This window comes from Humulus lupulus, chromosome 2 (genome assembly GCF_963169125.1).
Source record: "Humulus lupulus chromosome 2, drHumLupu1.1, whole genome shotgun sequence".
Lineage (NCBI taxonomy): Eukaryota > Viridiplantae > Streptophyta > Magnoliopsida > Rosales > Cannabaceae > Humulus > Humulus lupulus.
In genome coordinates this window covers 88427695-88453696 of record NC_084794.1, presented here as the reverse complement: position 1 = coordinate 88453696, position 26002 = coordinate 88427695, and the positions used below count along the sequence as shown (strand labels likewise).

The 26002-nt window shown below is 39.6% G+C and overlaps 1 protein-coding gene across 1 annotated transcript; it reads right to left on the bottom strand.

Annotated features, from left to right (window-relative positions):
- Positions 1-16963: 16963 nt before the first annotated feature.
- Positions 16964-18538, bottom strand: LOC133814498 (uncharacterized). The gene is made up of 4 exons (XM_062247447.1): positions 17729-18538; positions 17529-17655; positions 17185-17333; positions 16964-17104 (listed from the first exon to the last, which is right to left on the bottom strand). Exons 1-4 carry the CDS (start codon positions 18536-18538, stop codon positions 16964-16966), a joined length of 1227 nt encoding a protein of 408 aa, XP_062103431.1.
- Between the last annotated feature and the right edge of the window lie 7464 nt (positions 18539-26002).

Sequence of the window (26002 nt, the reverse complement as noted above, 5' to 3'; positions counted from 1 at the left end):
AACAAAAAAGATACGACCAATGTCGATCCATCTCCTGCAGGCAGCAGTTACAAGCATCTTAGCGAGGTGGACACTTTTGTTCCAGTTACTGATTCGATGGCTACTATTCAACTTGATATACCACAAGGAGGTCCCAGAGGTGTGCTTGAGGCATATGAGTACGATCACTATGTGAATGATGATCTAGTTGGTAATTTCTTTGAAGATAATGATGATGGTTCCGAGGATGACTCGTATTATAGTGAAGATGTTTCAAATGAGGAGTTAGACATTTCCCAAGCCCAACAAGTAGAAGAAGAGTCAGGACTACCTCTTGCACAGGCACACCTCCCAACTCAAGGACGCCGAGCACCTGCTCGAAGCAGTAATCAACCTGCTAGGACAGAAGATAACACTGGGTGGAGGGAGACAATTGTATCAAGAAGAAGATCACACCAGATGGAGTGCCCCAATGTTTACAAAAGAAGATATTGAGGCATCTACTAAAACCCATTCCTCATCATCTGGTGGACCAATGGGAGAAATATATGTTGGTAAGACTTTTAAGGACAAGATTGATTTAAAAACCAAAGCTGCTCTATTTGCAATGAAGAATAACTTTGAGTATATGGTGAAAAAGCCTGGTACTGACGTGTGGTTTATCACATGCAAAGATCCTGACTGTTGTTGGAGACTGAGAGGGAAAAAACTACCAATGTCCCCCATGTTTGAGATCACGGTATACAAGAGTGTACACACATGCTCACTAGAAGTGCGACAAAAAGGTCATTGTCAAGCTGCACCGTGGGTCGTTGGACACCTCATAAAGAAAAAATACGCAGTTGATGGGACCAGTTACATGACAAACAACATAAAGGAGGATATGAAGAAAAAAATTGGTATTGATATGAGTTATGAAAAGGCATGAAGATGTAGATAGAAGGCACTTACGTATGTTAGGGGGACATATGAGGATTCATATTGCAAGTTGCCATCCTACTTGCACATGTTGCAGCAAAAGAATCCAGGTACAATTACTGATTTTGTCACTGAAGATGGTCATTTCCTATATTGCTTATTTGCCCTTGGAGTTTGTAGGAGGGGATTCAGATTTTGTCGTCCTGTGATATGTGTGGATGGCACGTTCTTGAAGAATAAGTACGGTGGCCACATGCTATGTACCGTTGCTTTGAATGCGAATAGTCATTTATATCCAATTGCATTTGGGTTGGTGGATAGTGAGAACCACAACTCGTGGAAATATTTCATGACGAAGTTGAAGGAAGCCATTGGGGACGTTGATGACTTGGCTTTCGTGTCAGATGGGCATGCTAGTATTATTCATGCTCTAGAGGCTGTCTTTCCTGATGCCTACCTCGATGCATGATACCATCACATCAGTATGAATGTGAAAGCTAAGTTCAAGACTAATCACTGTCACAGTGAGATGTGGGCAACAGCCTATGCATGTAAGAAGACCGAATTTCTAAAGCATTTTGAAAATATTAAGCGAATGGATCCTCCTATAGCTGCCTATTTGGAGGGAATTGGTTTCGATAAGTGGTCTTGTCCTTTCTTTCCTGGAAAATGATACAATATAATGACAAGCACCTACGCTGAAAGCTTCAACAACAAGACCAAGGATGCAAGAACCTTTCTAGTTACAATTTTTTTAGAATTCATTCGGTTCACACTACAGTCTTGGTTTTCTGAATGACGTTGTGTGACAGAGAAGACTACCACCAAATTATCCACCCTGATGGAGGCAGATGTATCGAATAATGCTGACAAAGGAAGGTTCATGAATGTCTATGCCCTTGGTCAATTCGAGTTTCATGTAACTGGTGCAGACAGCGATACTGAGGAGAATTTGATGACGAAATCATGCTCATGTGGGGTATTCCAGCTCATAGGCACACCTTGTCCCCATGCAGCTACATCAGCTATAGAGCGTGGAGTGAACCTTTACTCTTTGTGTTCACTGTTTTACACCATTGAGTCATGGAGGAATTTGTACAAAGAAACCATTTACCCAACTGGGAACGAGGATGACTGGATACTTCCAGATGACATTAAGAATATGGTAGTTGGTGTACCCATAGAGAAACAACAAGTTGGTCGTCCAAAAAAGCCAAAGCTAGGAAGACCAAGGACAAACCGTTGGCCATCTGGCGGGGAAAAACCAGTTACAATGCGTAAGTGCAGTAGATGTGGTGGTCGTGGCCACAACAAGTCCTCATGCAAAGCTCGGCTTTGAGTTTATTTTTTGTTGTATTTTATTTAAACTTGAAGTTGAAGGTTATTTTTTGTTTTGTTTTTTTATTGTCGTTAATGAATTTTGGTCGTTAATTGTCGTTAATAAAAAGATGCTCGACTCAATTTTTTTTCTTAATAACCTAAATTTTAAGCAAATAAATATAACAAGAAGAGAATGTTCAATGTCTAACATTCTGATACCATAAGTCAACTGTCCATTTGTTTCTGAACAACTCCATGTTTTCATCGCAGATCGTGTGAAGTGGTAGCCTACCCAATAAGTGTTCGATGTGGTTGATGGCGTATACACCACAATCTCCACTGTGAACGAAACATAAACTGCATTAGTAACAAAATCAACATAGAATTTAATTTATAAAAGTTGAATAAAAACTAGAATTTTGATTACCTGGCTTTGGTTTGGGGTACTGAATCAACTGGCATGCGGTGCACGTTTAACTCTTTGCATCTTTTAGCTTCAGGTGGAATTGTCAACCGAGGGTCGTCCTTGAAAAGTTGTGACTGTAATAACAACGATGGGAACAAAGTAGACCATGACTGTAGGAAAAACTCTTTGCAAGATCTTTATTTATTTTCATGCAATTTACATATTATCAAACAAACATGCAAATTCCTAGAACATGCTCCTATGAAATTGATACAAATACAAAGTAAAGTAAAAACTTACATTACGCAGCGGAACTAGAACAACTCCATCCTTCAATCTCTCTAACCCTTGATTCCTTTCTGTAGCAGAGTATTATCAAGAGATTGAACAAGTTCAACAACACAGTCTTCCTCACCAAGCCTTTGATCAACCTAGAACTAGTGTGGGCTGGTTCTCAACACATGAGATAGAGATCTTGAAGAGAAGAAGAAGAGAGAGTGGCCAAGAAAGGTTTAGAGTGTCTAGGTTTTCACTTACCCAAATCAACTGAGACTGACTTGCTACTGAAAACCCTAGATATCATATTCCTTATATAGGCAACTTAATGGGATTTATTTAAATTTAAATGAATTAAAAATAATAAACAAAAATAAAAGCCTTGGGCTGCCATAAATGGACTTGGGCCCAATCTCTTTGTTTTGAATTTAAATCCCAACTGGGCCTAAATTCAAAACCTTTTATTTATTTATTTTTAATTAATTAATTAAATCCTTATTTAAATTAACTAATTATAATTTGAAACTTGATTTAATATTATTTATTTATATTGATACCAATTTATCAATATTAATAAATTTACCCAAAGATTCTCTTTTATTTTCTAAATCTCATATCTCTGTAAATTTTCCAAAATTGACCTAGTCAACTTTTAAAAATCCTAATTGATAATTAAATCAATTAATTGAGACATTCTAGATGATTTACTCAAAGGTGATGCGGGGACCATGGATCCATGAAATCAAGCTCCAACAAGTTACCGTGAATTTATTTACGAATAATTTCACTACCTTATTAATTCCTCGTGACTCCACTATAGACTCGGAATTGAACTCTTGAATTCATAGAACGTATTTTCAAAACCATAAATACGTTATCCATTGTTATAACCATTACAATCAGTCAATCCTCTATCGATGACTTACTAACGAGCTGGGTGCAAATTACCGTTTTACCCCTCATCAGTATTTTATCCTTAACTCCCACTAAGTTCCTTATAAATGATATTTCCGTGAACTTAATCACAGAAATGAGATCTCAATCATTTAACCTTTTGAACAAAGCAATTAAGGAAATCATCTTTTCACTTCTCATACAGAAGTTATAGATTTCGTATCTATGAATAATACTCCCACTCAATTACACTAATAAATCTCCAAGATGTAAGTATGGGCTAGACCGTAGGGTAAGCTGGTAACGAACAAGTCAAAAGATTTATATAATATAATTAGTAGAATATTATCACTCAGAATTAAGATCGACTTAATATATGGTCAACGTTGTGACATTGATTAGATTTGATAACAACGATACTTATTTATCAATCAATAATCAATATCGGTCCTAGTCCGATGTAACTAAATACATTCGATCTTATCTACTTGGTCGATGCCTTGGACAAGACATCACACCCTGAATGTGTAAGTAGATCATATCGTAGATTGCCTAATCAGTGAAAATCCAATGCACTGATCTAATCTTAGGACTCGTTCTTTTGAACATATAATTACAACTATAATCCACTGTGACCTAGTCACTATAATTGTAACTATCCATATGTTCAGGATTTTATAAATGTTTGTATTATTTCAATAATCATGTAATAAAACAAGCAAGCAACACAGTTGTCAAACTAAATGATTTCTACTACTTTTATTGATAATATGAAATCGTGCTACATGTCCGACATGGTTTTATAAGGGCATAAAACCCAACAATGACTTCATGAACGATTGCAGTTGTTTATCACTTATCACTGTCACGTCTGAATCATAAACATTTAGAGTCCAAGTAGAAATGGAGGCTTCAAATACAAACCAATGCGCTTGAAGGTAGTTCTGGCACCAATATACAGTGTCTACTCCCTTCCACGATGCCAGAAATTGATTGTCAATTCCCGTAATCATTGATATCACATCTGAATCCCACAAAAACCTTTTCTTATTCGCTTCCTTGGCATTATGATATGCATCATAACGGGTTAGTACCACTTATGAGAACATAATATTTATCACAACAGCATCTTGCCGATACACCCCGGGATAGAACTGTCGTAGGAACATATGCTTGGCCGCATCAATATGCTGCAAAAATGATAGGAAAGCAATTAATCAGCCTATCGAACCCCATTTAAAGCTACTAGAACCAAACCATCTGCCTCTATCCATCGAACCCCTATCGAACCCCATCAAACCCCATGAACCCAAACCGTCTCCCTCTATCCATCAAACCCCTATCGAACCAAATTTAACGCTACTACAACCAAACCATCTGCCTCTATCCATCGAATCCCTATCGAACCCCATGGAACCCCTATCGAACCCCATGAACCCAAACCATCTCCCTCTATCCATCGAACCAACATCGAACCCCTATCGAACCAAATTTAGCGCTACCACAACCAAACAATCTGCCTCTATCCATCGAACCCCTATCGAACCCCATGAACCCAAACCATCTGCCTCTATCCATCGAACCCCTATCGAACCCCATGAACCCCATTTAAAGGTATTAGAAACCAAACCATCTGCCTCTACCCATCGGAACCCCATCGAACCAACATCGAACCCACTATTTATACCAGATAACAGATATTAATAAAATTACTTACCCCATCATCGATCCAAAACTGTGGTGTCTTCATCGTCAGAAACCAACTCGGACCATACACACCAGTTTGGACATCCCTCTTCGTCTTGTTCGGAATATCTCCAAGAAGCCACTTGTCGACCGTCCTGTACTGTGTAGCAAGTGGCTTCTTCAGAGGGTCGAGGACTAATGGCACGTCATCAATTGCATCCAGATGAGCTTTCTTCCTGGTTGGGTCGGTGTAGTCTTCAAATTTCTTAGGTATGCGTCTTTTCCTCTTGGCCAATTCAAACTCTGCACCAGCAACATCCCCAGGTTCTATAATAGCAACACCTGGGGTCTCAGGATTTGTTGTGAGTACTATCGGGGGAGGAGTGCCTATGTCATGTATGACAAAATCATCTGGGAGGTCAAGTGAGTTGGAATCAGAATCATTTGGAAGATCTTGTACGAATGTCAAGATCTTATTGACAACATCCATGATGACCGCCTGGTTCTTTAGGATGGTATCCTGATGACTCTCGACTCGCTCCAACCTCTCCAACACCTCCCGTAAATCAGGTTGATCGAGACTGTGGTGTACCAATGGGGCCGGGGCCGAGGGTGTGGAGCCGATGGGGATTGGGGTATCCTCATCATCAGGGCCATCAACAAAAATATTGGCTGCCTTCACAACCTCAGCAGCTATCTCCGCCACCTTCTCAAAATCAGTGGGAGTTTCTACCTCTTCTTCTTGGCCCAACCCGGGATACAAGGGAGCATCACCCTCAATCAGAGCGCTATAATAATCTATCTCTGAAGGCCGGGGCTTCAACATGGACAACACAATCAACTGCATCAAATACAAAGCATCAAGTTAGTTTGAAACCACCAAAGAATACTGTATTTTGACTTAATATAGCAGAACTTACACTCGTCTTCTTGAACATCGGTGCAAGGTCGGCCTTCGAAATAGGACGCTCTTTATCGCTCGACCAACTGAGCATCCTCGGAAACTGGTTTCCATGGTTAATACCATACTCACGTGCAAACTGCTGGATGGCTTCGTATGCCCAATACTACAATGCAGGGACATAACCATACAAACTGTATTTTGCTTCTTTCTGTTTCCCCTTAACTTCTTTCTTCTTCTCATAGTTCCTCTTCTGATGATGCATGTCTTTTTTACATGCATCCATAAGCTTATTAAAAGACACCTTCCCCCATGGGTAAGTAAAGAAGTACTCAGTGTCCTCCATAATCTTCAGTGAATCTGTAACGACCTAAATTCGCTAATAAGGCTTAAGGGCCTTGATTAGTGTGCCTGGAGGGCATAATGGGAATTATTTGTGAATTTAATGATTAAGATGCATGATTATGATTTAAAGCATGTTATATGACTATTTGAGTATCTGAGATGCATGACTATGTGTATTAGTATGCATGTAGGCCCTGATTAGGCTAGAAGGGCATAATCATAATTTTGCCCATTATAGGCATAACTGTATTGATATATGTGATAATTGTCGAGACCACATTATTATGTAGATATATCTAAGATCTGTGACTCGAGACGATCCTAGTGAGCAAAGTAGCGAAAAAGTCATGGCGGGGATTTATACCCGGCTCGGGGTGAGCTTAGGGGTATAAATGGGAATTTAGCGAATATACTGGAGTCTATTTTGACATTGAGGAATATTATTGGTGGTTAATTAGGTATCGGGAATTAAACGGGAAATATTAGAGACACTCGAGGAGTTAGCGGGAATTGGGTAAAATGACTAAAATGCCCTTAAGAAGACTAAAGGATTATAAATAAAGGGGAGGGAATTAGGGTCATTTGGCATGTAAGGAATAGATATACTGAGGCTTAATGTTAGTGGGAAGTGTAGAGAAATGTAGAAGTCTGAAAAAGAAGGAAAAGTAAAGGAAAAGAAAGGAAGGAAAAACAGAGTGGTTTTCCTTTGAGTCAGTTTGTGGTTCTCTTACCACTTTTCTCCATTCTTCTTGAAGCCAAATTCAGAGGAGAGCTAGTTCAATTAAGCCACAAGGTTACTAAGCTAAGATTGAGGATTTGACAAGGGTTTAGCAAGGTTAGGCCATCACTTGAGGTAAGATTCTGTAATTTCTTCAGTTGCTGAATTGGTTTCTGAACTATGGTGTATAAGTTGAGTTTGATGGGGAACTTTGGGGAAATTCAGGGCAAAGGTTAAGGAAAAGCAAGCCAAGGAGGTCTAGAGACAGCTTGTGGTCGAAATCCTATCAAAGGTATAAATTCTAAACTCTAACTTTGTTGTTCAATTGGTTTCTGCTAAGTTTAAGTGTTAGGAGTGGCTATGGTGAATTCTGAGTTTGTGGATGCATGTGCTTGAGTTCTAGGTATTTGGGGTGCTTGGGATGAGTAGAGTATGGTCATAAGGTTGTTTTTGAGTTTGGGAAAAAGTTGGAAGAGTTTTGGTTGAGGTTGGTTCGAGGAAATCGCAAGAAGGAGAACTGAGGGTGGTATCTGTCTGTGACTAGCGCTACAGCGCTAGCCTTTGGGCGCTGTAGCGCTAGGCCAAGCTTGTTGAGGGGTTTTGTTTCTGTTTGTAGCGCTCTAGCGCCCTCCCATGAGCGCTGTAGCGCTACCTTGCCTTCTGAAGGGGATTTTAGGGTTGTTTGCAAGGGCTTTTGACCTAGGGTTTGGGGTTTGATTCCACCACATTGTTTGGTGGAACTAGGACTTCCCGGGGGCTCGAGATTGGCCCCGGGGCTGGGTTTTGGACTTGAGGGTTGATGATAACTTTGGCCCATGATTGTGTTTAGGTGAGCGCTAGGGCTCGAGGGGGATCGTGCTCAAGGAGTCGGGGGATCAAAGCTAGTGAATTGAAAGGTAAGAAAACTGCACCCGATTATATGTCTGTGATGGGACTAAGTGCTCCCGAGAATTGTATCGTGCCAATGATGGTATTACGCCATGGGACATGAAAAGCGGCATAAGAGTGTCGTACGTAATATTAGCGCACAGGGCGCGGCTTGGCCACTGGTAGCCAAGGGCAGCTTAATATTCACTGAGCTCGGTTTAAGCGGGCTGGGGTTAGTGGGATAACGAAGGGAGCAGCCTGAGGGCGCTAGCCCTAGTTATCATTGTGAGCTGTAAATGATATGAGTTGACATGCTTAGTATGTGGAATACTTGGTTATATTAAATGGTTATGTGGTTAAGATCATGTGATGCAATATGAGATATTGACCTGTCTGTTGATTGCTTATGCTCTGTTGTTGTGTTTTCTTGCTGGGCCTTGGCTCACGGGTGCTACGTGGTGCAGGTAAAGGCAAGGGCAAGCTGGACCAATCCTGAGTTGGAGGGCTGTGGGGCTGAATGTACATAGCCAGCTGTTCGATCACCATGGTCAAGGAGTGGATCAGGACAGGGATTACCTAACTGCTTGTTTTTCCTTAGTATGGCTGGTTATTGTATCTGAATCTTATAACTTTTGTAAACGATCTCTAAACTTGTATTTTTGGGATCCCGTGTAAACAAATACTGTTTCTTGATGAAAATGCGGCTTTTGAGACCAAAACATTTTAAACCCTAGTTCCTTTATAGTCTCAGTAACACGATTTTGTTTAAGCGACTTGGTTAGCAAGTCTGGCACTTTATAAACACATAGTGTAATGGTCTTGGCTATCCAGGACGTTACAACTTGGTATCAGAGCGTCCTAGGTTTATGGGTCCTGAAGACTGGTTGGATATGTACATTCGCCGCGAGAGACAAGCTCAACTCAGGGTTTGGTAATTGTGTATACATGATTATGTGCTTAAATGATTTGAATGAGATATGATTGTTAATATCTGTTTGACGAATAGGGAGCATGAGATACTGATAGGGCCTGGCCCTTGACTATTGCATGATGCTATTAAGGCATGCTTATTAGCATTACTGTGCATGTGAATGAATATCTGGATAAATTGTTATACTTTGATTGCTTGTGAATGATTGGAGTTCCAATGATGGATTATGAAAGGATTATTACTCTACCATCATAGCCTAATTGCCGAGTCGTTGATTGCAGATTGACTTGAATAGTTATGCGTTCAAGGAAATCCACACGACTAGCCAGCAGGTCTGGGGCTAGAGATGATGATCGGGGTCAGACCCCTCCGCCAGTCCCTGAGAACTGGCAGCAGTTAATGGCCGACATGCAGTCCCGGCTTCAGAGCCAAGATGAACAGATTCGAATTCTGCAGCAGGCTCCATCTGGGAGTGTTGCCCCTGCTGTGCCACCGGCGATGGTACCTATGGTACAGCCAGTTGATGTTGGGAACAAGTGGGAACCGTTGTATGAGCGGTTCAGGAAGCAACAACCCCCGATCTTTGAGGGTGGACAAGATCCACTGAAGACTGAGCAGTGGATGACTATGATCACTACTATACTTGATTTTATGAGAGTGGAAGGATATGACAGGGTGGCTTGTGCCACTTATATGCTGAGGGGGGATGCCCGAATCTGGTGGGAGGTGGCATCACAGACTAGGGATGTTGCTGCGTTGACTTCGGAAGGGTTTAAGGACCTGTTTAATCAGAAGTACTATAATGTTGCCATCAGGGTAGCGAAGGTGAATGAGTTCGTGGGGCTAGTTCAGGGCAGTATGACAGTTACAGAATATGCCTTGAAATTCGACAGACTTGCGAAGTTCGCACCAGATCTTGTGCCTACTGATGCAGCTAGGCAGGACAGATTTACCAGAGGGCTGAATGCTATGATAGCCCGAGATGTAAGAATTACCACCGTTCCTGGAGGGACTACTTATGCCCAGGCTGTGGAGAAGGCTCTTGCCGCTGAGGAAGCGGAGAATAAGATATGGAGGGAGAATGTTGTGAGAAGGGAGGGCTGCAGGACGGTGCCTCCATATTCTGGTTTTGGTAGGGGCGGTGGCCCCAGTGATTTCAAGAGGAAGACTCCTGATGCTCCGATCACTCCTAGTCCTGATAGGAAAGGTCGGGGTACTTAGGGTGGCCGTCAGGGAGGCGGAGATTCATGGAGAACTTATCCAGAGTGCACGAGGTGCAAGAGACGCCATCTGGGCGAATGTCGGGCTAAGGCCTGCTATGTGTGCAAGGTGGTGGGACACCTCAGGAAGGATTGCCCGACAGTGAAGAAGGGAGAGACAGGAAAGGTGGGCAGCTTGACTCCAGCTCGAGTGTTCACCCTGACGCAGGCGGAGGCCGAGGCTAGTCCCTCGGTAGTGACAGGTCAGCTTTCTAGTGCTGGCATTCCTTTTACTGTGTTGATTGATTCTGGTGCTACGCATTCATTTGTATCTGATAAGGTGATTGATAGACTGTGTAGACCTAGTGAGTATAGTGCTTTAGGGTTTGGGACTATATTGCCTACAGGAGAACTGGTAGTATCTAGGAGGTGGATTAGAGCACTGCCAGTGTTAGTTGATGGTAGGGAGTTGTCAGTAGACTTGATTGAGTTGGGTATGGAGGATTTTGACATGATTCTAGGTATGGACTGGCTGGTTAGATATGGAGCTACCATTGACTGTAGAAAGAAGATGGTAACCTTTGAGCCAGGGGGCGAGGATCCCTTTGTTTTTGTGGGAGCGGTGCATGGACCCCGCGTACCCAGGATAACTGCATTGAGAGCCAGAGACTTGTTACAGGGTGGTTGTATAGGTTTTCTGGCTAGTGTGGTGGATACCACCAGGGTTTCACCAGTTGACCGGAGGAGACTAGATTGGTTTGTGAGTTCTTGGATGTGTTTCCTGAGGATTTGCCTGGGTTGCCGCCGCGTAGAGAGATTCAATTTGTTATTGAGTTGGCGCCAGGGACAGAGCCAGTGTCAAGGGCACCATATAGGATGGCACCGGCGGAACTGAAAGAGTTAAAGATACAGCTGCAGGAGCTTCTGGATTTGGGGTTCATTAGACCTAGCTACTCGCCGTGGGGTGCTCCAGTTCTGTTTGTTAAGAAGAAGGACGGGACTTTGAGGATGTGCATTGACTATCGAGAACTGAACAAGTTAACCATTAAGAATAAGTATCCCCTACCAAGGATTGATGACTTGTTTGATCAGCTACAGGGTAAGACGATGTTCTCAAAGATTGATCTTCGATCTGGTTATCACCAGCTGAGGATCAAGGATGAGGACATACCTAAGACGGCCTTCCGAACGCGGTATGGGCACTATGAGTTCTTGGTCATGTCTTTTGGTTTGACCAATGCCCCAGCAGCCTTTATGGATTTAATGAATAGGGTGTTCAAGGATTTCTTAGATCAGTTTGTTATAGTCTTCATCGACGACATCTTGGTATATTCCAGTTCAAAGGCAGAGCACGAGTTTCATCTTCGACAGGTTCTTCAGAGGTTGAGGGAGCATCAGTTGTACGCTAAGTTTAAGAAGTGTGAGTTCTGGTTACCTGAAGTGACATTCCTTGGACATATCGTAGGTGCAGATGGGATTAAGGTGGATCCATCTAAGATAGAGGCAGTTAGGGATTGGCCGAGGCCAAGAAACGCCTCAGAGGTGCGGAGTTTTCTGGGGTTAGCAGGTTACTACAGACGGTTTGTGGAGGGCTTTTCGAAGATAGCAGCACCGATGACAGAATTGACAAGAAAGAATTTGAAGTTCATCTAGTCGGACAAATGTGAAGATAGTTTCCAGGAGTTGAAGCGACGACTTATTACAGCGCCAGTGTTAAGTCTTCCTTAGGGGGAAGGGAAGTTTGTTATTTATTGCGATGTATCGAGGTTGGGCTTAGGCTGTGTGTTGATGCAGAATGAGAAGGTTATAGCTTATGCATCACGACATCTGAAGGAGTATGAGCAGCGGTATCCTACTCATGACTTAGAGTTAGCAGCGGTGGTTTTCGCACTGAAGATTTGGCGACATTATCTATATGGGGAGAAGTGCGAGGTATACACTGACCATAAGAGCCTAAAGTATTTCTTTACACAGAAAGACCTGAACATGAGATAGAGGCATTGGCTAGAGCTGGTAAAGGATTATGATTATGATATTCTTTACCATCCGGGGAAAGCCAATGTGGTGGCTGATGCATTGAGCCGCAGAGGTCCAGGTCAGCTTTATAGTTCTGTTAAGATCTCAAGGGAGTTAGCTGATGAGATGGTTAGAGCAGGGATAGAGTTGGTGGTAGGCCGGTTGGCTAATATTACTCTGCAGTCGACTCTGCTAGAGCGGATCAGAGAGGGGCAGTTGGCAGACGCTCAGTTACAGAGGGTTAGAGAGGATGTCTTAGCGGGAGTAGCTAAGGACTATTCAGTTTCTGAGGTTGGATTACTCCGGTATCAGGGGCGGATTTATGTTCCAGTTGATGAGGGGATTAGACGAGAGATACTAGATGAGTCTCATACGACGCCGTACTCACTTCATCCGGGTACCACGAAGATGTATCAGGATCTGCGAACGTTGCATTGGTGGCCCGGGATGAAGAAGGATGTGGTAGAGTACGTTGCCAGATGCTTGACCTGTCAGCAAGTGAAAGCTGAGCATCAGCGACCAGCAGGGTTGATTCAGCCTTTGGGTATTCCTGAATGGAAATGGGAGGACAAAGCACGTTGGAAAGACTTGTCTTGGTTTGTAGGGCCAGTCGTCATTCCAGAAAGCAGCCATAGTGACGTGGGGCATCACAAATGGTATCAGAGCCTTGACCCAGCCAGAAGTGTGGCCGACGGGGACGTCGGGTCCGTAAGGGGGGGTGATTGTGACAGTCATAATCCCGTGATCCGTAAGGGGAAAGATCGGGTAAGCTGTGCAATCCCACACCGCCTGGGGAAGGTCAAGTGTGATGATTCTAAGACTGTGTAGGTATGGGACTACACAGTTGAAGAGGGCTTAAATGGATTGATGGGTACTACCTATATCAGGAAGGTGCATCTTCTTTTCGGTAGCCCATCACTTGAGAACTCCATGGTTAAGCGTGCTTGGCCTGGAGTAATCTAGGGATGGGTGACCTCCTGGGAAGTTTTCCCGGGAAGTGTGCGAGTGAGGACAAAGCACGCTGGAAAGACTTGTCTTGGTTTGTAGGGCCAGTCGTCATTCCAGAAAGCAGCCATAGTGACATGGGGCGTCACAGAATCTATCCAAACATTTAACTTGCCCTCTCGTGCAAGTAAAATCCCCTCAACAAAAAAACATAGGCCCAACTTGTAGCCATCCTTCAACTATAGTGCAATTTTTTAAAGCAGCCTCCAAATGCATTATCTTCACTGTTTCTTCATCATTAAAGTACTCCTTGATTAAGCGGTCAATAGTCAAGTGTTTCTTAAAATCAGTCTCAGATGGTCCGGAAGTGAAGTTCAAACCCGTAACCAAAGCAAACTCGCCTCTACCAAATCTACAGGGTCTACATCCCAAATGAAAATGCAACTCATCCTCTTTGATGTACTGGATCTTGTGCAACATTAATTGATGTATGAGAGATACAGAGAAGTCTAGCTTCTCAGCAACGAAAAATTGTTTGAAAGGGGATTCCTTCACCCTTTCTATCAACCCGAGCTCCTCAAACTTGTCCTTGATTGTTTTAAAGTAACCATTACCCCTATATGTGACTCGACCAAGAAAGTGATCTGTCAAGGGAAAAAGAAACTTCGGCATCTGCAAAAAATAAAAATAATACAGTTAAACAAAGTCGCGTGAAAACCCCATCAATAAACATACATGAACCATCGAACCACTATCGATTACGCATCGAACAACCCTAGTGCATGCATTGAACCACCATCGAACCCAACATAAAACTCAATCCATTGAGCATGCATCGAACCACCATCGAACCCAACATAGAACCCAATCCATCAAGCATGCATCGAACCCCCATCGAGCATGCATCCAATTTCTTAGGTTTAAACCTGGAACCCATAATGGGCCACCCCATCGAACCAACATCGAACCCCTAAGGCCTACGCTATCGAACCAACATCAACCACCATCGAACCCAAAAAATACTCAACCCATCAAGCATGCATCGAACCCCCATCAAGCATGCATCGAACCCTCATCGAACATACATGAAACCCACAGAATCATAAACCTGGAACCCCAAATGACCTAACCTATCGAACCCAATCGAGCATGCATCGAACCTAAACTTGGAACCCTTAACGGCTTAACCTATCGAATCCCTATCGAGCATGCATCGAACCACCATCGAAGCCCCGTCGAACCACCATCGAGCAACCTTACCAGACCCACAAAAATCCTAGACTTCACTATCAACATACCCACACTAATCCATACCCAAAACAAACCAGATTCAAACCCAAAACCAGACACAAACACACAAACAATCCTAAAATATAACACTACAAACACAAATTCAATGTAATAAAAAATAAGAGCTTACCTTTGTTTTGGGTATGGAGAAACTCGAACCTAGAAGCCATGGGTTTTGGATGAGCTTGTGAGGGGGAACAAAAGACACGGACGAACGGTGAGAGGCGAGAGGGAGAATCTTTGACGCGAGAGGTGAGACGGCGAGAGTGACAGAAGGCTTTGACGGTGGCAGCAGCGCGACTTCGACGGGGGCTGTGACGGAGTTTTGACGGGGTTGGGTTTTGGTTAGTTGGTCGGTCAGGGGGAGATGAAGGGAATGAACCGAGAGTTTGAGAAAGAGAAATGAGACTCAAAAGGGGGATTGGGGGGAATTGTGATAGGGGCATTTTGGGTACTAGCAAAACTTTTGGCATTATTTTGTAATGATAAAAATGCCGAGTATTATTTTGAATTACACCACCCCATTAAGCATAAAAAGTCAAATTTCCCTATGATATTTTATCACAACAACTTTGAATTTTTCTTACACTACAAATTAAAAAACATTCTTATTGGCTAACATTATTTAATATTATTTTATTTGATAGTGAAAATCGATATGAAGCAACGATTGTCCTTGTCAGGAAATTATAAAAAGCTAATATATATTAACCAAACAAATATTTGTTAGGAAATAAGAGAAGTGTGTAAGGTAAAAATGAAGCATAATATTAAACAAGGAATATTGGCGGCATAAATACCTAACTTTATATATGTGTTGCACTTAAATACTTAACTTCTTTTTTTGGCGGCATAAATACCTTCCGTTAACATTTTGTTGCAACTTTTTGTTTCAGCTGTTATCCATGGCCCACAATCCATTTGTAAGTTTTCAATTGGGTTTAATTACATGACTTGGCATGAGAGTTGGTATTGACATGGAATTTTAAATAAATAATTTTTTAAAAAATTAATAAAAAACTAATATTTTAAAAAATATTCTGCCACTTCTAATCTATTTTTACTCGGAAATAAACACGTAGCTTTATTTTCCCATACTTTAGAGAGAGAAAGAGAGAGAAGGGGAAGAAGAAACTTAAGAAATCTAGGGCTTAATCGTAGAGAGCTAGAGAGATAGAGATGGCGTGAAGGTAGCTGGGTTTGGGAGGAGATGAGAAATCAAACATGCTGCTGCTAGCCACCAAAAGCTGTGGTGGTTAGGACATCTTGGACAACAAAGAACCCTGGAAGCAGATTTGCCTCTTGCATCAATTATAAGGTTTGTTCTTGATTTTCTTTTAATATTTAAGTGTTTATACAATTCAAAACTTCATCTTAAATGACTATCTTTGCTGATTTTTTTTTTAATTTCAGAATGGGGGTTGTTCCTATTTTGATTGGGTAGATACTCCCACTGATTGGGTATACCCACCCATATTTGCACAATAAAATATGGTGATCCCAAGACTTATAAGAAGAATAAGTAGACTTGAAGATGAAATTTCAACAATAAACACACCTGAAATCTTGAGTGGACAACATCAAATGAGCCACAATTCATATGGAGATAAAGGATGTGGTGAGAGTGTTGCTGATAGTGTCTCTTTTGTTGAAGAAGATGAAGAGCCTCAATATTTGAAGAGAAAATGTAATGGATGGATCTTTATCATAGCTATGTTATTTGTGTTTGTTGTAGTGAAATGTTGGATATAATTTGTTTGTGGAGTTAGAATGTGAAATTGAACCAACTTGGGTGATGTTTAATTTTGTTGAGTAGTTGGATAGAATGTTAGATTTGTAACTTCTACTGTATAATTTTAAATGGAAGGGAGTTGTTGTTTATCAGGTAACACCATTTGCATATGGAATATAACTTATAAAAATATTTGAAATTGGAAGCATTCAATAACCAAATGGAATATAACTTGAAAGGGTGAGTTTTTACATAATTTGGTGACTTGTTTTACACAAAATACAATTAAAAAACAAGTTTGCAAATTAAAGCAGCACCCAAAGTGCCTAAATGCCAATCATCATTGAAGCATGACCATATATGTCTCCCTATACATCAAAAGGCAACCAACATCATACCCCACCTACCATTTGCTATAAGTGTAAACATGGTTACATTTGAGTACAAAAGGCATACCAAAATACTTCAGTAAGTGTTTGAAATTCCACACTTCCAAAAACAACAGCCATATAAAAAAAAATGCTGATGCTTCAATCAAAACTAAGATCTTTTAGAAGTTGAAGGTCCACCCTTGGCAGCTTGTTCCCTGACATTTTGTTTCCTTCTCCTTTCTGCTCTCTTTTTGGTTGCTTCAGTAGGTTTCTTGCTTGGAGGCCTCCCTCTCCTTTTTTTAACATGCTCCTGAAATAAGAATTATTTAGTGTATTTCATCTCAATTGTGCTTTTCTCAATCACAAACACACATAGCTTACTTAAATTACCTGAGGAACAAAAGTGTTGGTGCAACTCATCACATTGTGCCCTTGTTGCTTGCAGTTGCAACAATGGTGGACTTGTCCAACTCTACGAGTCTTGGTGCTTCCCACAGGTGGTTCATCAGCATCCCTCTTTCTTGATTTTCTTGGTCTACCTGGTAAATTAGTAGCAGCTGGTGGGTATATTGGGTTTTTCCCTGTGTCTGGCCACTAATCCGGACTTGGCATGGGTTGAATAACCCCTTCATATGTCATTTGATACTTCTCTTTCTTATAGTAGACATCCACATAGTCTAAGACATTGTGACCCGCAGTCCATATGCAAGCTAGAGCATGGCCACATGGGATACCAGTGAGTTGAAACTTTCGACAAGTGCATTCTTTCTTAAGTAAGTCAACTATGTACCCTTGACCTGATGTTGTGTCCACTTGATAAGTATGTGATGTAGCTCTTGTTGATAAGAAATATTTTGCAACCTGCAATTATTAAAGTTATTTAAAAATAAACTAATCAAAACAATTATCTTACAAAAAAAATAAAGCTTGGTACCTCTTTGTTTTTCTCAATAGTTTTCAATATACGCTGCCCAACTGGATGCACCCACTTGGTAACACTCTCCCTGTTCTTGCAAAAATGACACATTAACCAATATCGAATCTTTTCAAGTAGTGTTATGATTGACTTCTCCCTCGCTTCAAGGATAGCAGCATTAAAACTCTTACATAAGTTATTTAGCAACATATCACACTTCGCCTTTACTTGAAAGTGAGACCTACTCCATTCTGTCGGACTCTTCTTATTAGCCAACCAATTATAAGCTCCCTTAGAAACGTCTTTCAAATCTTGCATCCTTTTTTGAAATTTTGCCACGGTGGTGGCCCTTGCTGCTGCCCAAAGTAGTTGCTTCAATAAAAGACTAGGGTGGTCTTTCTTAAAATTGGAGTGCATATGTCTAACACAAAATCTAGTTTCACAACCAACCCAAAGTTCACTCTCAGCATTCTCCAAGCCTTTTTGTCTATCACTAATGGGGGTGTATAAGTCAGGCTCATCAACATTCAAATCATCCTTCAATAGCCCTAAAAACCATTTCCATGTATCAAAAGTTTCTTTCTCAACTATGGCATATGCGATAGGGAACATTGAGTTGTTTCCATCAATACCCACTGTTGCGAGGAGAATCCCCTTGCAATAACCCTTTAAGAAACACCCATCCACTCCAAACAAAGGTCTACAACCTCTGAGGAACCCTTCTTTACATGCACTCAAACATATATACACCCTTTCAAAAATCTTTTTGCCATTTTCTGTTTTTGTTTTGATCTTAGTTGTGCTCCCTGGGTTTGTGGCTAGAAGCATCTTGCAGTAGTCGTCCAATATAGCATACTAATCCATCACGCTGCCCTCTAGCAAATTTTTAGCTTTTGCAAGAGCTCTGTAATATGACCAATTGGACACTTGACTGTATTTAGTTTTGCCAACCCTTTCTCTAAAAGTGTTGTAGTTCATGTTCGGATTCATTCTGAATTCTTCCAAAAAGTGCTTAGCCAACCATGTTGAATTTGCCAGCCTACTATTAAGCACTAATGGACAGTTGTGATTATCAATCAAGGTTTGAACTCTGAAAGTTTTCCCTTCATTTTTGTGGCAGCTTGCATATAACAGCCACGAACATCCTATTGCCCTGCACTTTTCCCTCACCCTATTTGAGTCATTGCTGACAAAAACAAACTCCCTATCTCTTGCAATAAAATACTCCTTCAGTGCATTTCAGAGGAGTTCAACTGTGGCAAACTCCATTCCTAACATGAACTTAAAGTCATCAAACTTAGACTTTGGATTAAAATCTTTCTTTGTTTTCTTGGGACCACACCCTTCATCTCCACTTGAAAGGCTCTTTAAATCTTCATCGGACACTATCCCATCATCATCATCTGCATCTTCATTTGGTTGGCATAACTGTGTGACACTTGCCCACCAATAACTAGGATTAGCTGGCCTACCAACATTTTGCTCAATTTGAATGTTTTGCTCGTATTCTTCTTCTTGTAACTCAAAATCCTCCTCATATTCAACCGACCCAAATTCTAATGAAAATTCATTAAAAGAATCAACAAGTAATAAAATATGATAATAATTCATAACATTAAAATAATAATTTTATGCCTAATAGTTTTGTTGTATGCTTATTAGTCTTATTATTTTATTTTGACTTTTGTCTTTTGGATTCAGTGCTTGGAACTTTCTTTTTTTGATGAAAAAAGGAATTTATTGACACTCAACAAACCAGCTACAAAACAGGCTCAATCCGAGCACTCAAACAGAAATTACAACTGGACATTACATCTGGACAAACTGTTCAACAAATGCTAAGTCATTGTTCTTTACTTTCAGTTTAGGAAGCCTAATCAGTCTAGCTTTCAAATAAAACTTGATCAGATGATCTACATTCCCTACTATCATAGAGCAAGATTTAAAAATACACATATTACGGTTCCACCAAATCAGGTACACAGAAGCAGCCAGTGCAGCAGTAGCCAATTTTTGCTTCAGGCCTTTAGGCTTCCCAACCATCCAAGAGATCCACTCCTCATATCTACTCGGTCAAATATCCACTCCCAGCCAAGCAGCCACATTAGCTCTAACTTGTTGAGAAAATTGACAAGCAAAAAAAAGGTGGGAATGCGATTCCTGCTGCATTTCACAAATTGGACACAGTAAGGAAGCTAAACTCAACTGACAGTGAGCTAGCTTGTCTCGGGTGAGAAGGTGCCCCAGAGTAGCTTGCCACAATATAAATCTATGCTTAGGCACAACTATAGTACACCAGACCACATTAGCAAAATGCACTCTATCCTTATTAAGCATCTGAATATAAATAGTTCTCATATTAACGTTACTGTTCTTAGCTGCCTCCTCCAGATTTTTAAAAGAAAAAATAGATCTCAGATTGGTAAGTTTTTTCCAGTACCAGCTCACATCCTGCTTGATCTTATACTCCCAGAAATTCTGCCCTTTAAGATAGATGGAATCTACCCATTTCACCCAAAGTTTGTCTTGTTTAGAAGACATAGCCCAAACAAATTTAGCCAGTAACACTTTGTTCCATTTGGACCCTTCCTTAAACCCAATACAACCCAGAGTCTTAGGCAGGCAGACTTGCTCCCAAGCAGTAAGATGCATTTTACTTCTGTTACTACTACTATCATTAGTCCCCCAGAGAAAGATTCTGCATAAGTGATCTATCTCCTTAATAACACTCTTGGGCAGGAGGAATATACTCATCCAGAAAGATCTAATACCCAATAGAACAAAATTAATAAGTTGAGCCCGCCCAGCAAAAGAAAGATGACAGTTAGACCAATTGTGAAGCTTCAGGCGAATCTTTTTAATGATAGTAGCACAGTCGCCAGCCTTCCATTTAGTAGTCCGAAGAGGAACTCCAAGATACTTTAGAGGAAAATACCCTTCAACGAATTGGAGCTTATTCAATATCTGTTTAGTCTCTGTCTCAGCCAAACCCCCAAAAAACACCTGAGATTTATCCAAGTTGGCTGAAAGACCAGAAGCCAAACTAAAGGCAGTAAAACACTATTTTATAATCTGAACCGAATTGTTAACTCCCTTGCAAAATATCACCAGATCATCAGCAAAGCAGAGGTTAACTAATTTCAGATTCTTACACTTCGAATGAAATCTGAATTTCTTGTTTAGAGAAGCTTGAATGAGTAGCCGAGTAAAATACTCCATGACTAGAACAAATAACAAAGGAGATATAGGGTCCCCTTGTCTAAGACCTTTTTTTACCTCTAAAGCCCCCTTGAATCCCACCATTCATCAAAATAGAGTAAGAGGTACCCTTCAAACTTATCATCAGCCACCTAATAAATTTGTTGGGAAAACAAAAAGCAGTGAGAATATCCTCCAAAAATTGCCAATCTATCGTGTCATAAGCTTTGCTCAGGTCTATCTTCATCACACATCTAGGAGAGGTGTTTTTCCTTTTGTAACCTTTAATAATATCTTGAAGAATAAGAATATTATGCGCCAACAGTCTGTCCTTAACAAAAGCTCCTTGATTTTGATTGATTAGAATAGGAAGAACCTTAGTCAATCTACCACAAAGCATTTTACTGCCTTTTAATGCAAAATTTAAATAAAACTAACCTTCATTTGCTACACATGCTGGTAGTGGAATGATACTTTCATTGTTGGGTTCTTCTGCCTCTAGATCAGGAACTTGTGGTCCAACACTTGGATCAACACTCCAATCAATAGAAAAAGCACGTTCTGGAAACACAAGGCAAATATCAACACAAGGAAAACAATAAATAATCTCAACTATTTAGTCAACAAAGTACAGTAAAAGCATCACATACAATCTGAAATAAAAAAGCATCAAATACAGAGATTCTCACAACAATCCAAATCAGTGGACCCCTTTTTTTTGTTTCCACATGGCTTCACTGTTATAAATATGGAAATTTAATCCACCTGCCTATACTCTTTAACAAATTCATTTAAAATCTTATCAAGAAATAATATTCTAATGCCACCGTCTTCGAAATCAAGACCAAACTCATACAGATCCCCCAAAAAAGCACTATAATATTTAGGGCAAATATATTTACCATTATCTGGGTCTTGGTCCGAGTCCATAGGGAGTCACAGCAAAGAGCCTTGCAAATTGTCTTCTCCAACGGTAGAAAGTTCTTGCACTCTCTCTATCTCTCTCTCTCTCTCTCTTGCTCTCTGCGATTTAGCCTAGATTTCTTAAGGTTTTTCTTCTTGTATGAGAAAATAAAGCTACGCGTGTTTCTGGGTAAAAAAGATTAGAAGTGGCAGAATATTTAAAAAAATTAGTTTGTTATTAATTATTTTGTTTTATAAAATTATTTATTTAAAATTCCATGTCAATACCATCTCATGCCAAGTGTTGTAATTAAACCCAATTAAAAACTTATAAGTGGATTGTGGGCCATGGATAACGGCTGAAACAAAAAATTGCAACAAAATGTTAACATAAGATATTTATGCCGCCAAAAAAAGAAGTTAGGTATTTAAGTGCAACACATATATAAAGTTAAGTATTTATGCTGCCAATATCCCTATTAAACAATATAATTTCATGTACTATTAAAGATCTAAGTAAATAGTGGTTTGTCCTTGTTAGGAAATAAAAGAAACATGTAAGTTAAAAGAACAAAAATGAAGTAGTTTGGCATAACAAAACAACAAACTCCAGAAATTTAATGAAGTAGCAAGCATATAATAGGAGACATGATTATACATTGGAAATACGCATGCATCTATTAAAACTATTACTAATTAGATTGGAATGAGTCTTGTGTTGAATTCAAATTGTAAAGGAAGTCATAAGTGTATCCCTTGTCATTTGTTGAAAGTAATGGTATTGCATGAGATGTGGGTGGCAATCCTGGCCTTCTTTGACATGTTCATCTATTGCGATCCCGACCTCCACATAATGTGCATTGCTTATTGCTTTTGACCTAGTCATTTGGACAATTTTTGTTTGATGATTTTTTAGAATTCTATGGGGTACCTGAACCCTTCGTTTTCACCACTACAAGGTCTTGAATGATATTATGATTATATTGATAGCCTTCTGGTGTTTTTGAGAAATTTGTTTGGCTTGTTTATCCTTGTTCATAAGCCTTTTTAAATATGTTGGTATGCCTTGTGATCGCAGTCTTCGTCAATTGGAACGTGGCGTCGCTGTGTGAAGTGTAAAATTTTATTGAGTTTGCATAAGAATTCAGTGAGTCATACCTATATATGGTCAATTTGAGGATTGCTTATATCAAATATATCAAAATAAAATTCGGTGTAATGCCAAATAAATAATAATAAGGTTTAACAGAGATATCAATTAGGATTTTATTCGTACCTTGATTTTCGAACCATCTTTGCATTATCATTTGATTGTTGAGGGATTGGTGTTTCAGAAGAATTCTTGACATCCTTCCACCAACGATTTAAAATTAGGGAGTCTGGTCACTCGTATGTCAAGACTTTTCAATGCACACCATACGTGCTTGCATGGAATACCATTGTCTCAAACAATAGGCAAGAACAATTGAACTCATTGGTATCTCACCATGTTTGAATCTTATGAAAGAGAAAATGTAATAATGGCCATGATCATCCTTTGCAGAAATAGAATATAGATGCCCCTCTTTAATATGTTCTTGGGCTTTATAATATATATTTCTTGTGAATATTTCAGAGGTTTCTTTATAAAATGGTAACAAATAAGCAGTGTCATCAGGGGACTAGTGTGGGTGCATATGTAGTCATTCTTTGCTTCCTTACTGCGCATTGTGTTGACAACTAGGTCGATTTGCGAGACAAAGTCTTGCAATGTGTAATTGTGTATTAAAAATCTCTTCAGTTGATTATACATTGACTCTCATCATTGATTTATTCACATGCCTCCCTGGAAAGTCCCTCTTAAGAAAGTCTCTACCCATTTATGGCGTGTGTTGTATTTTTTATTGTACCAAGAATTTTGTTAAAGATGTTGGGAATGTAGTTGACAATGGTTTTAATGTAATTGTGTATTTTTATTATTATTAAAATTCCAAATGAAGGATTTGGGAGAAGCCAAATATGTCACGGGAATTTAGATCTGTAGAGATCGAAAGAACAAAGTTTTGGCACTGTCACAAGAAACTTATATTGATAAAGTGCTAGAACGCTTTAGCATGCAAAACTCCAAGAAAGACACTATGCCTACCCAGTCCATAAGCACCTCAGGAAGAGGAGGACATGAGACAATATCCATATGCCTTTGCGGTAGGCAGTCTAATGTATGCAATGTTGTGTACTAGACCTGACATCTGTTATGCAGTAGGGATAGTCAGCCGTTGTCAATCAAATTATGGATTGAGTCATTGGATAGCAATAAAGAATATTCTCAAGTATCTTAGACATACTAGAGATTACATGCTTGTGTATTCAGGTGGAAACCTGAACCCCACTGGATATACTGATTCTAATTTTCAATCAGACAAAGGTAGTTGAAAGTTGACATCTGGATCAGTTTTCACACTTGGAGGAGGTGTTGTAGTTTGGAGAAATATTAAAAAATCTAGTATTGCAGATTCCACCATGGAAGCCGAATACATAACAAATTGTGAAGCAACTAAAGAGGTTGTGTGGTTTAGGAAGTTTTATATTGATCTGGAAGTTGTTCTAGGCATGGATAAGCCACTTGTTCTGTATTGTGATAACAGTGGGGTAGTAGCTAATTCAAAGGAACCCAGAAGTGATAAGAGAGGAAAGTACATCTAGAGTAAATATCACTTGATCCGAGAGATAGTCAACCGTGCAGATGTTGTTGTCTTGAAGATTGCCTCTGAAGATAATCTTGCAGATCCGTTCACAAATACTTTATCAATTAAATTTTTTCAGGGTCATGTAAGAAGAACGAGGTTGAGGGAAATGCCTCATTTGCTTTAGGGCAAGTGGGAGATTTTTGGGAATAATGCCATTAAAGCAATTGTAGTTGACAATGGTTTTCATGAAATGAATAAATAAATTGAATTATTGTGTATACGTAGCCTATGTACTATATTATTGTTAATAATATTAAGTAAATATCAGAAAATTCCCAAGTTCATCTATGTGGTCTCAATCTCATATTGGTATGAGAGGAACGAGATTGAGATAATGGACTTAAATAGTTCGCAGTAAAATAAAGTTGTGGAATCTTTAGATTAATTACTGCTAGTACGATCCATTAGTATTATGAATACATGTGACCTAGATCCGGGTTACTAGTGTAGTAGGACATTTTAGTGGAGGTACTTTGCATACTGCGAGTATGTATAACTAGATCAAATGTGATTTGATAATACTTGTTTAAATATCGTTTCGTAGTATTATAAAACACATCAACTGATGATCATATACAAACTGATCTTAATCCTAAAGTTACTATGAAATCCTATATATGTCATTTGATAATTTGACTCATGCGTTACGGTTTGTCAGAATGATCAGACTAAGAACTATTGACAACTATGGAATCTATACGTAGCGCACCAATTTTTATTTTATTTTATTAATTTTTTGCTTTGTTTTATTTTTAATTGTTAAGTGTTATAATTTTTTTTATTTGTTTGAATTGTTTGGTAAGAATTATGTGAATTTTAATTGTTAATTGTTTTATTTATTTATTAAATTAATTTGAAAGTAAGTTATCTTTGATTGTGTGCACCAAGGTGCATGGTTAGTAGAAATGCACCTTAGCACTTGTGTGAGTGCATGTGCATGATTGCATGGTGCATGCAAGGATTTTCCAATGCTTTATTCTAGATTATTCCTTTAGTAATTAATTAGTTTTGTTTTAATTTTTTTTTATTAAAATTAGAAAGAGAATTAATGGGAATATTAAATAAGGTAAACTTTTGTGTTCACAAATAAGAATTGGGGAAACAAGTGTAGAAAAAGAGAGTTGTCTTTTTCTGATTTCCCGTAACTCTGGACCAGCCTCAGTAAAACGGACATAAGTTAATCTGTAGATATCCAATTTAGCCACAATTAGTACCGTTAGAAAGATAATGAAATTTTCTACAACTTTTTTGAAATCATATTTTCCCTAAAACACAACGAAAACGGGTCAAAACTCAGCTCTAATTCGCAGGACCCTAGAGTTAACATAATTTCCTTTATTATTAGCCATGGGCAGCTAAGGGAAAGAGGGGATTAAGAAATAAATCAATTACATAAAATTAGGTCCAAGAGAATTAGGGTTTGGGTAGGCTGCATAAGTAGGTTTCCTTTTCTTTTATTTCCACA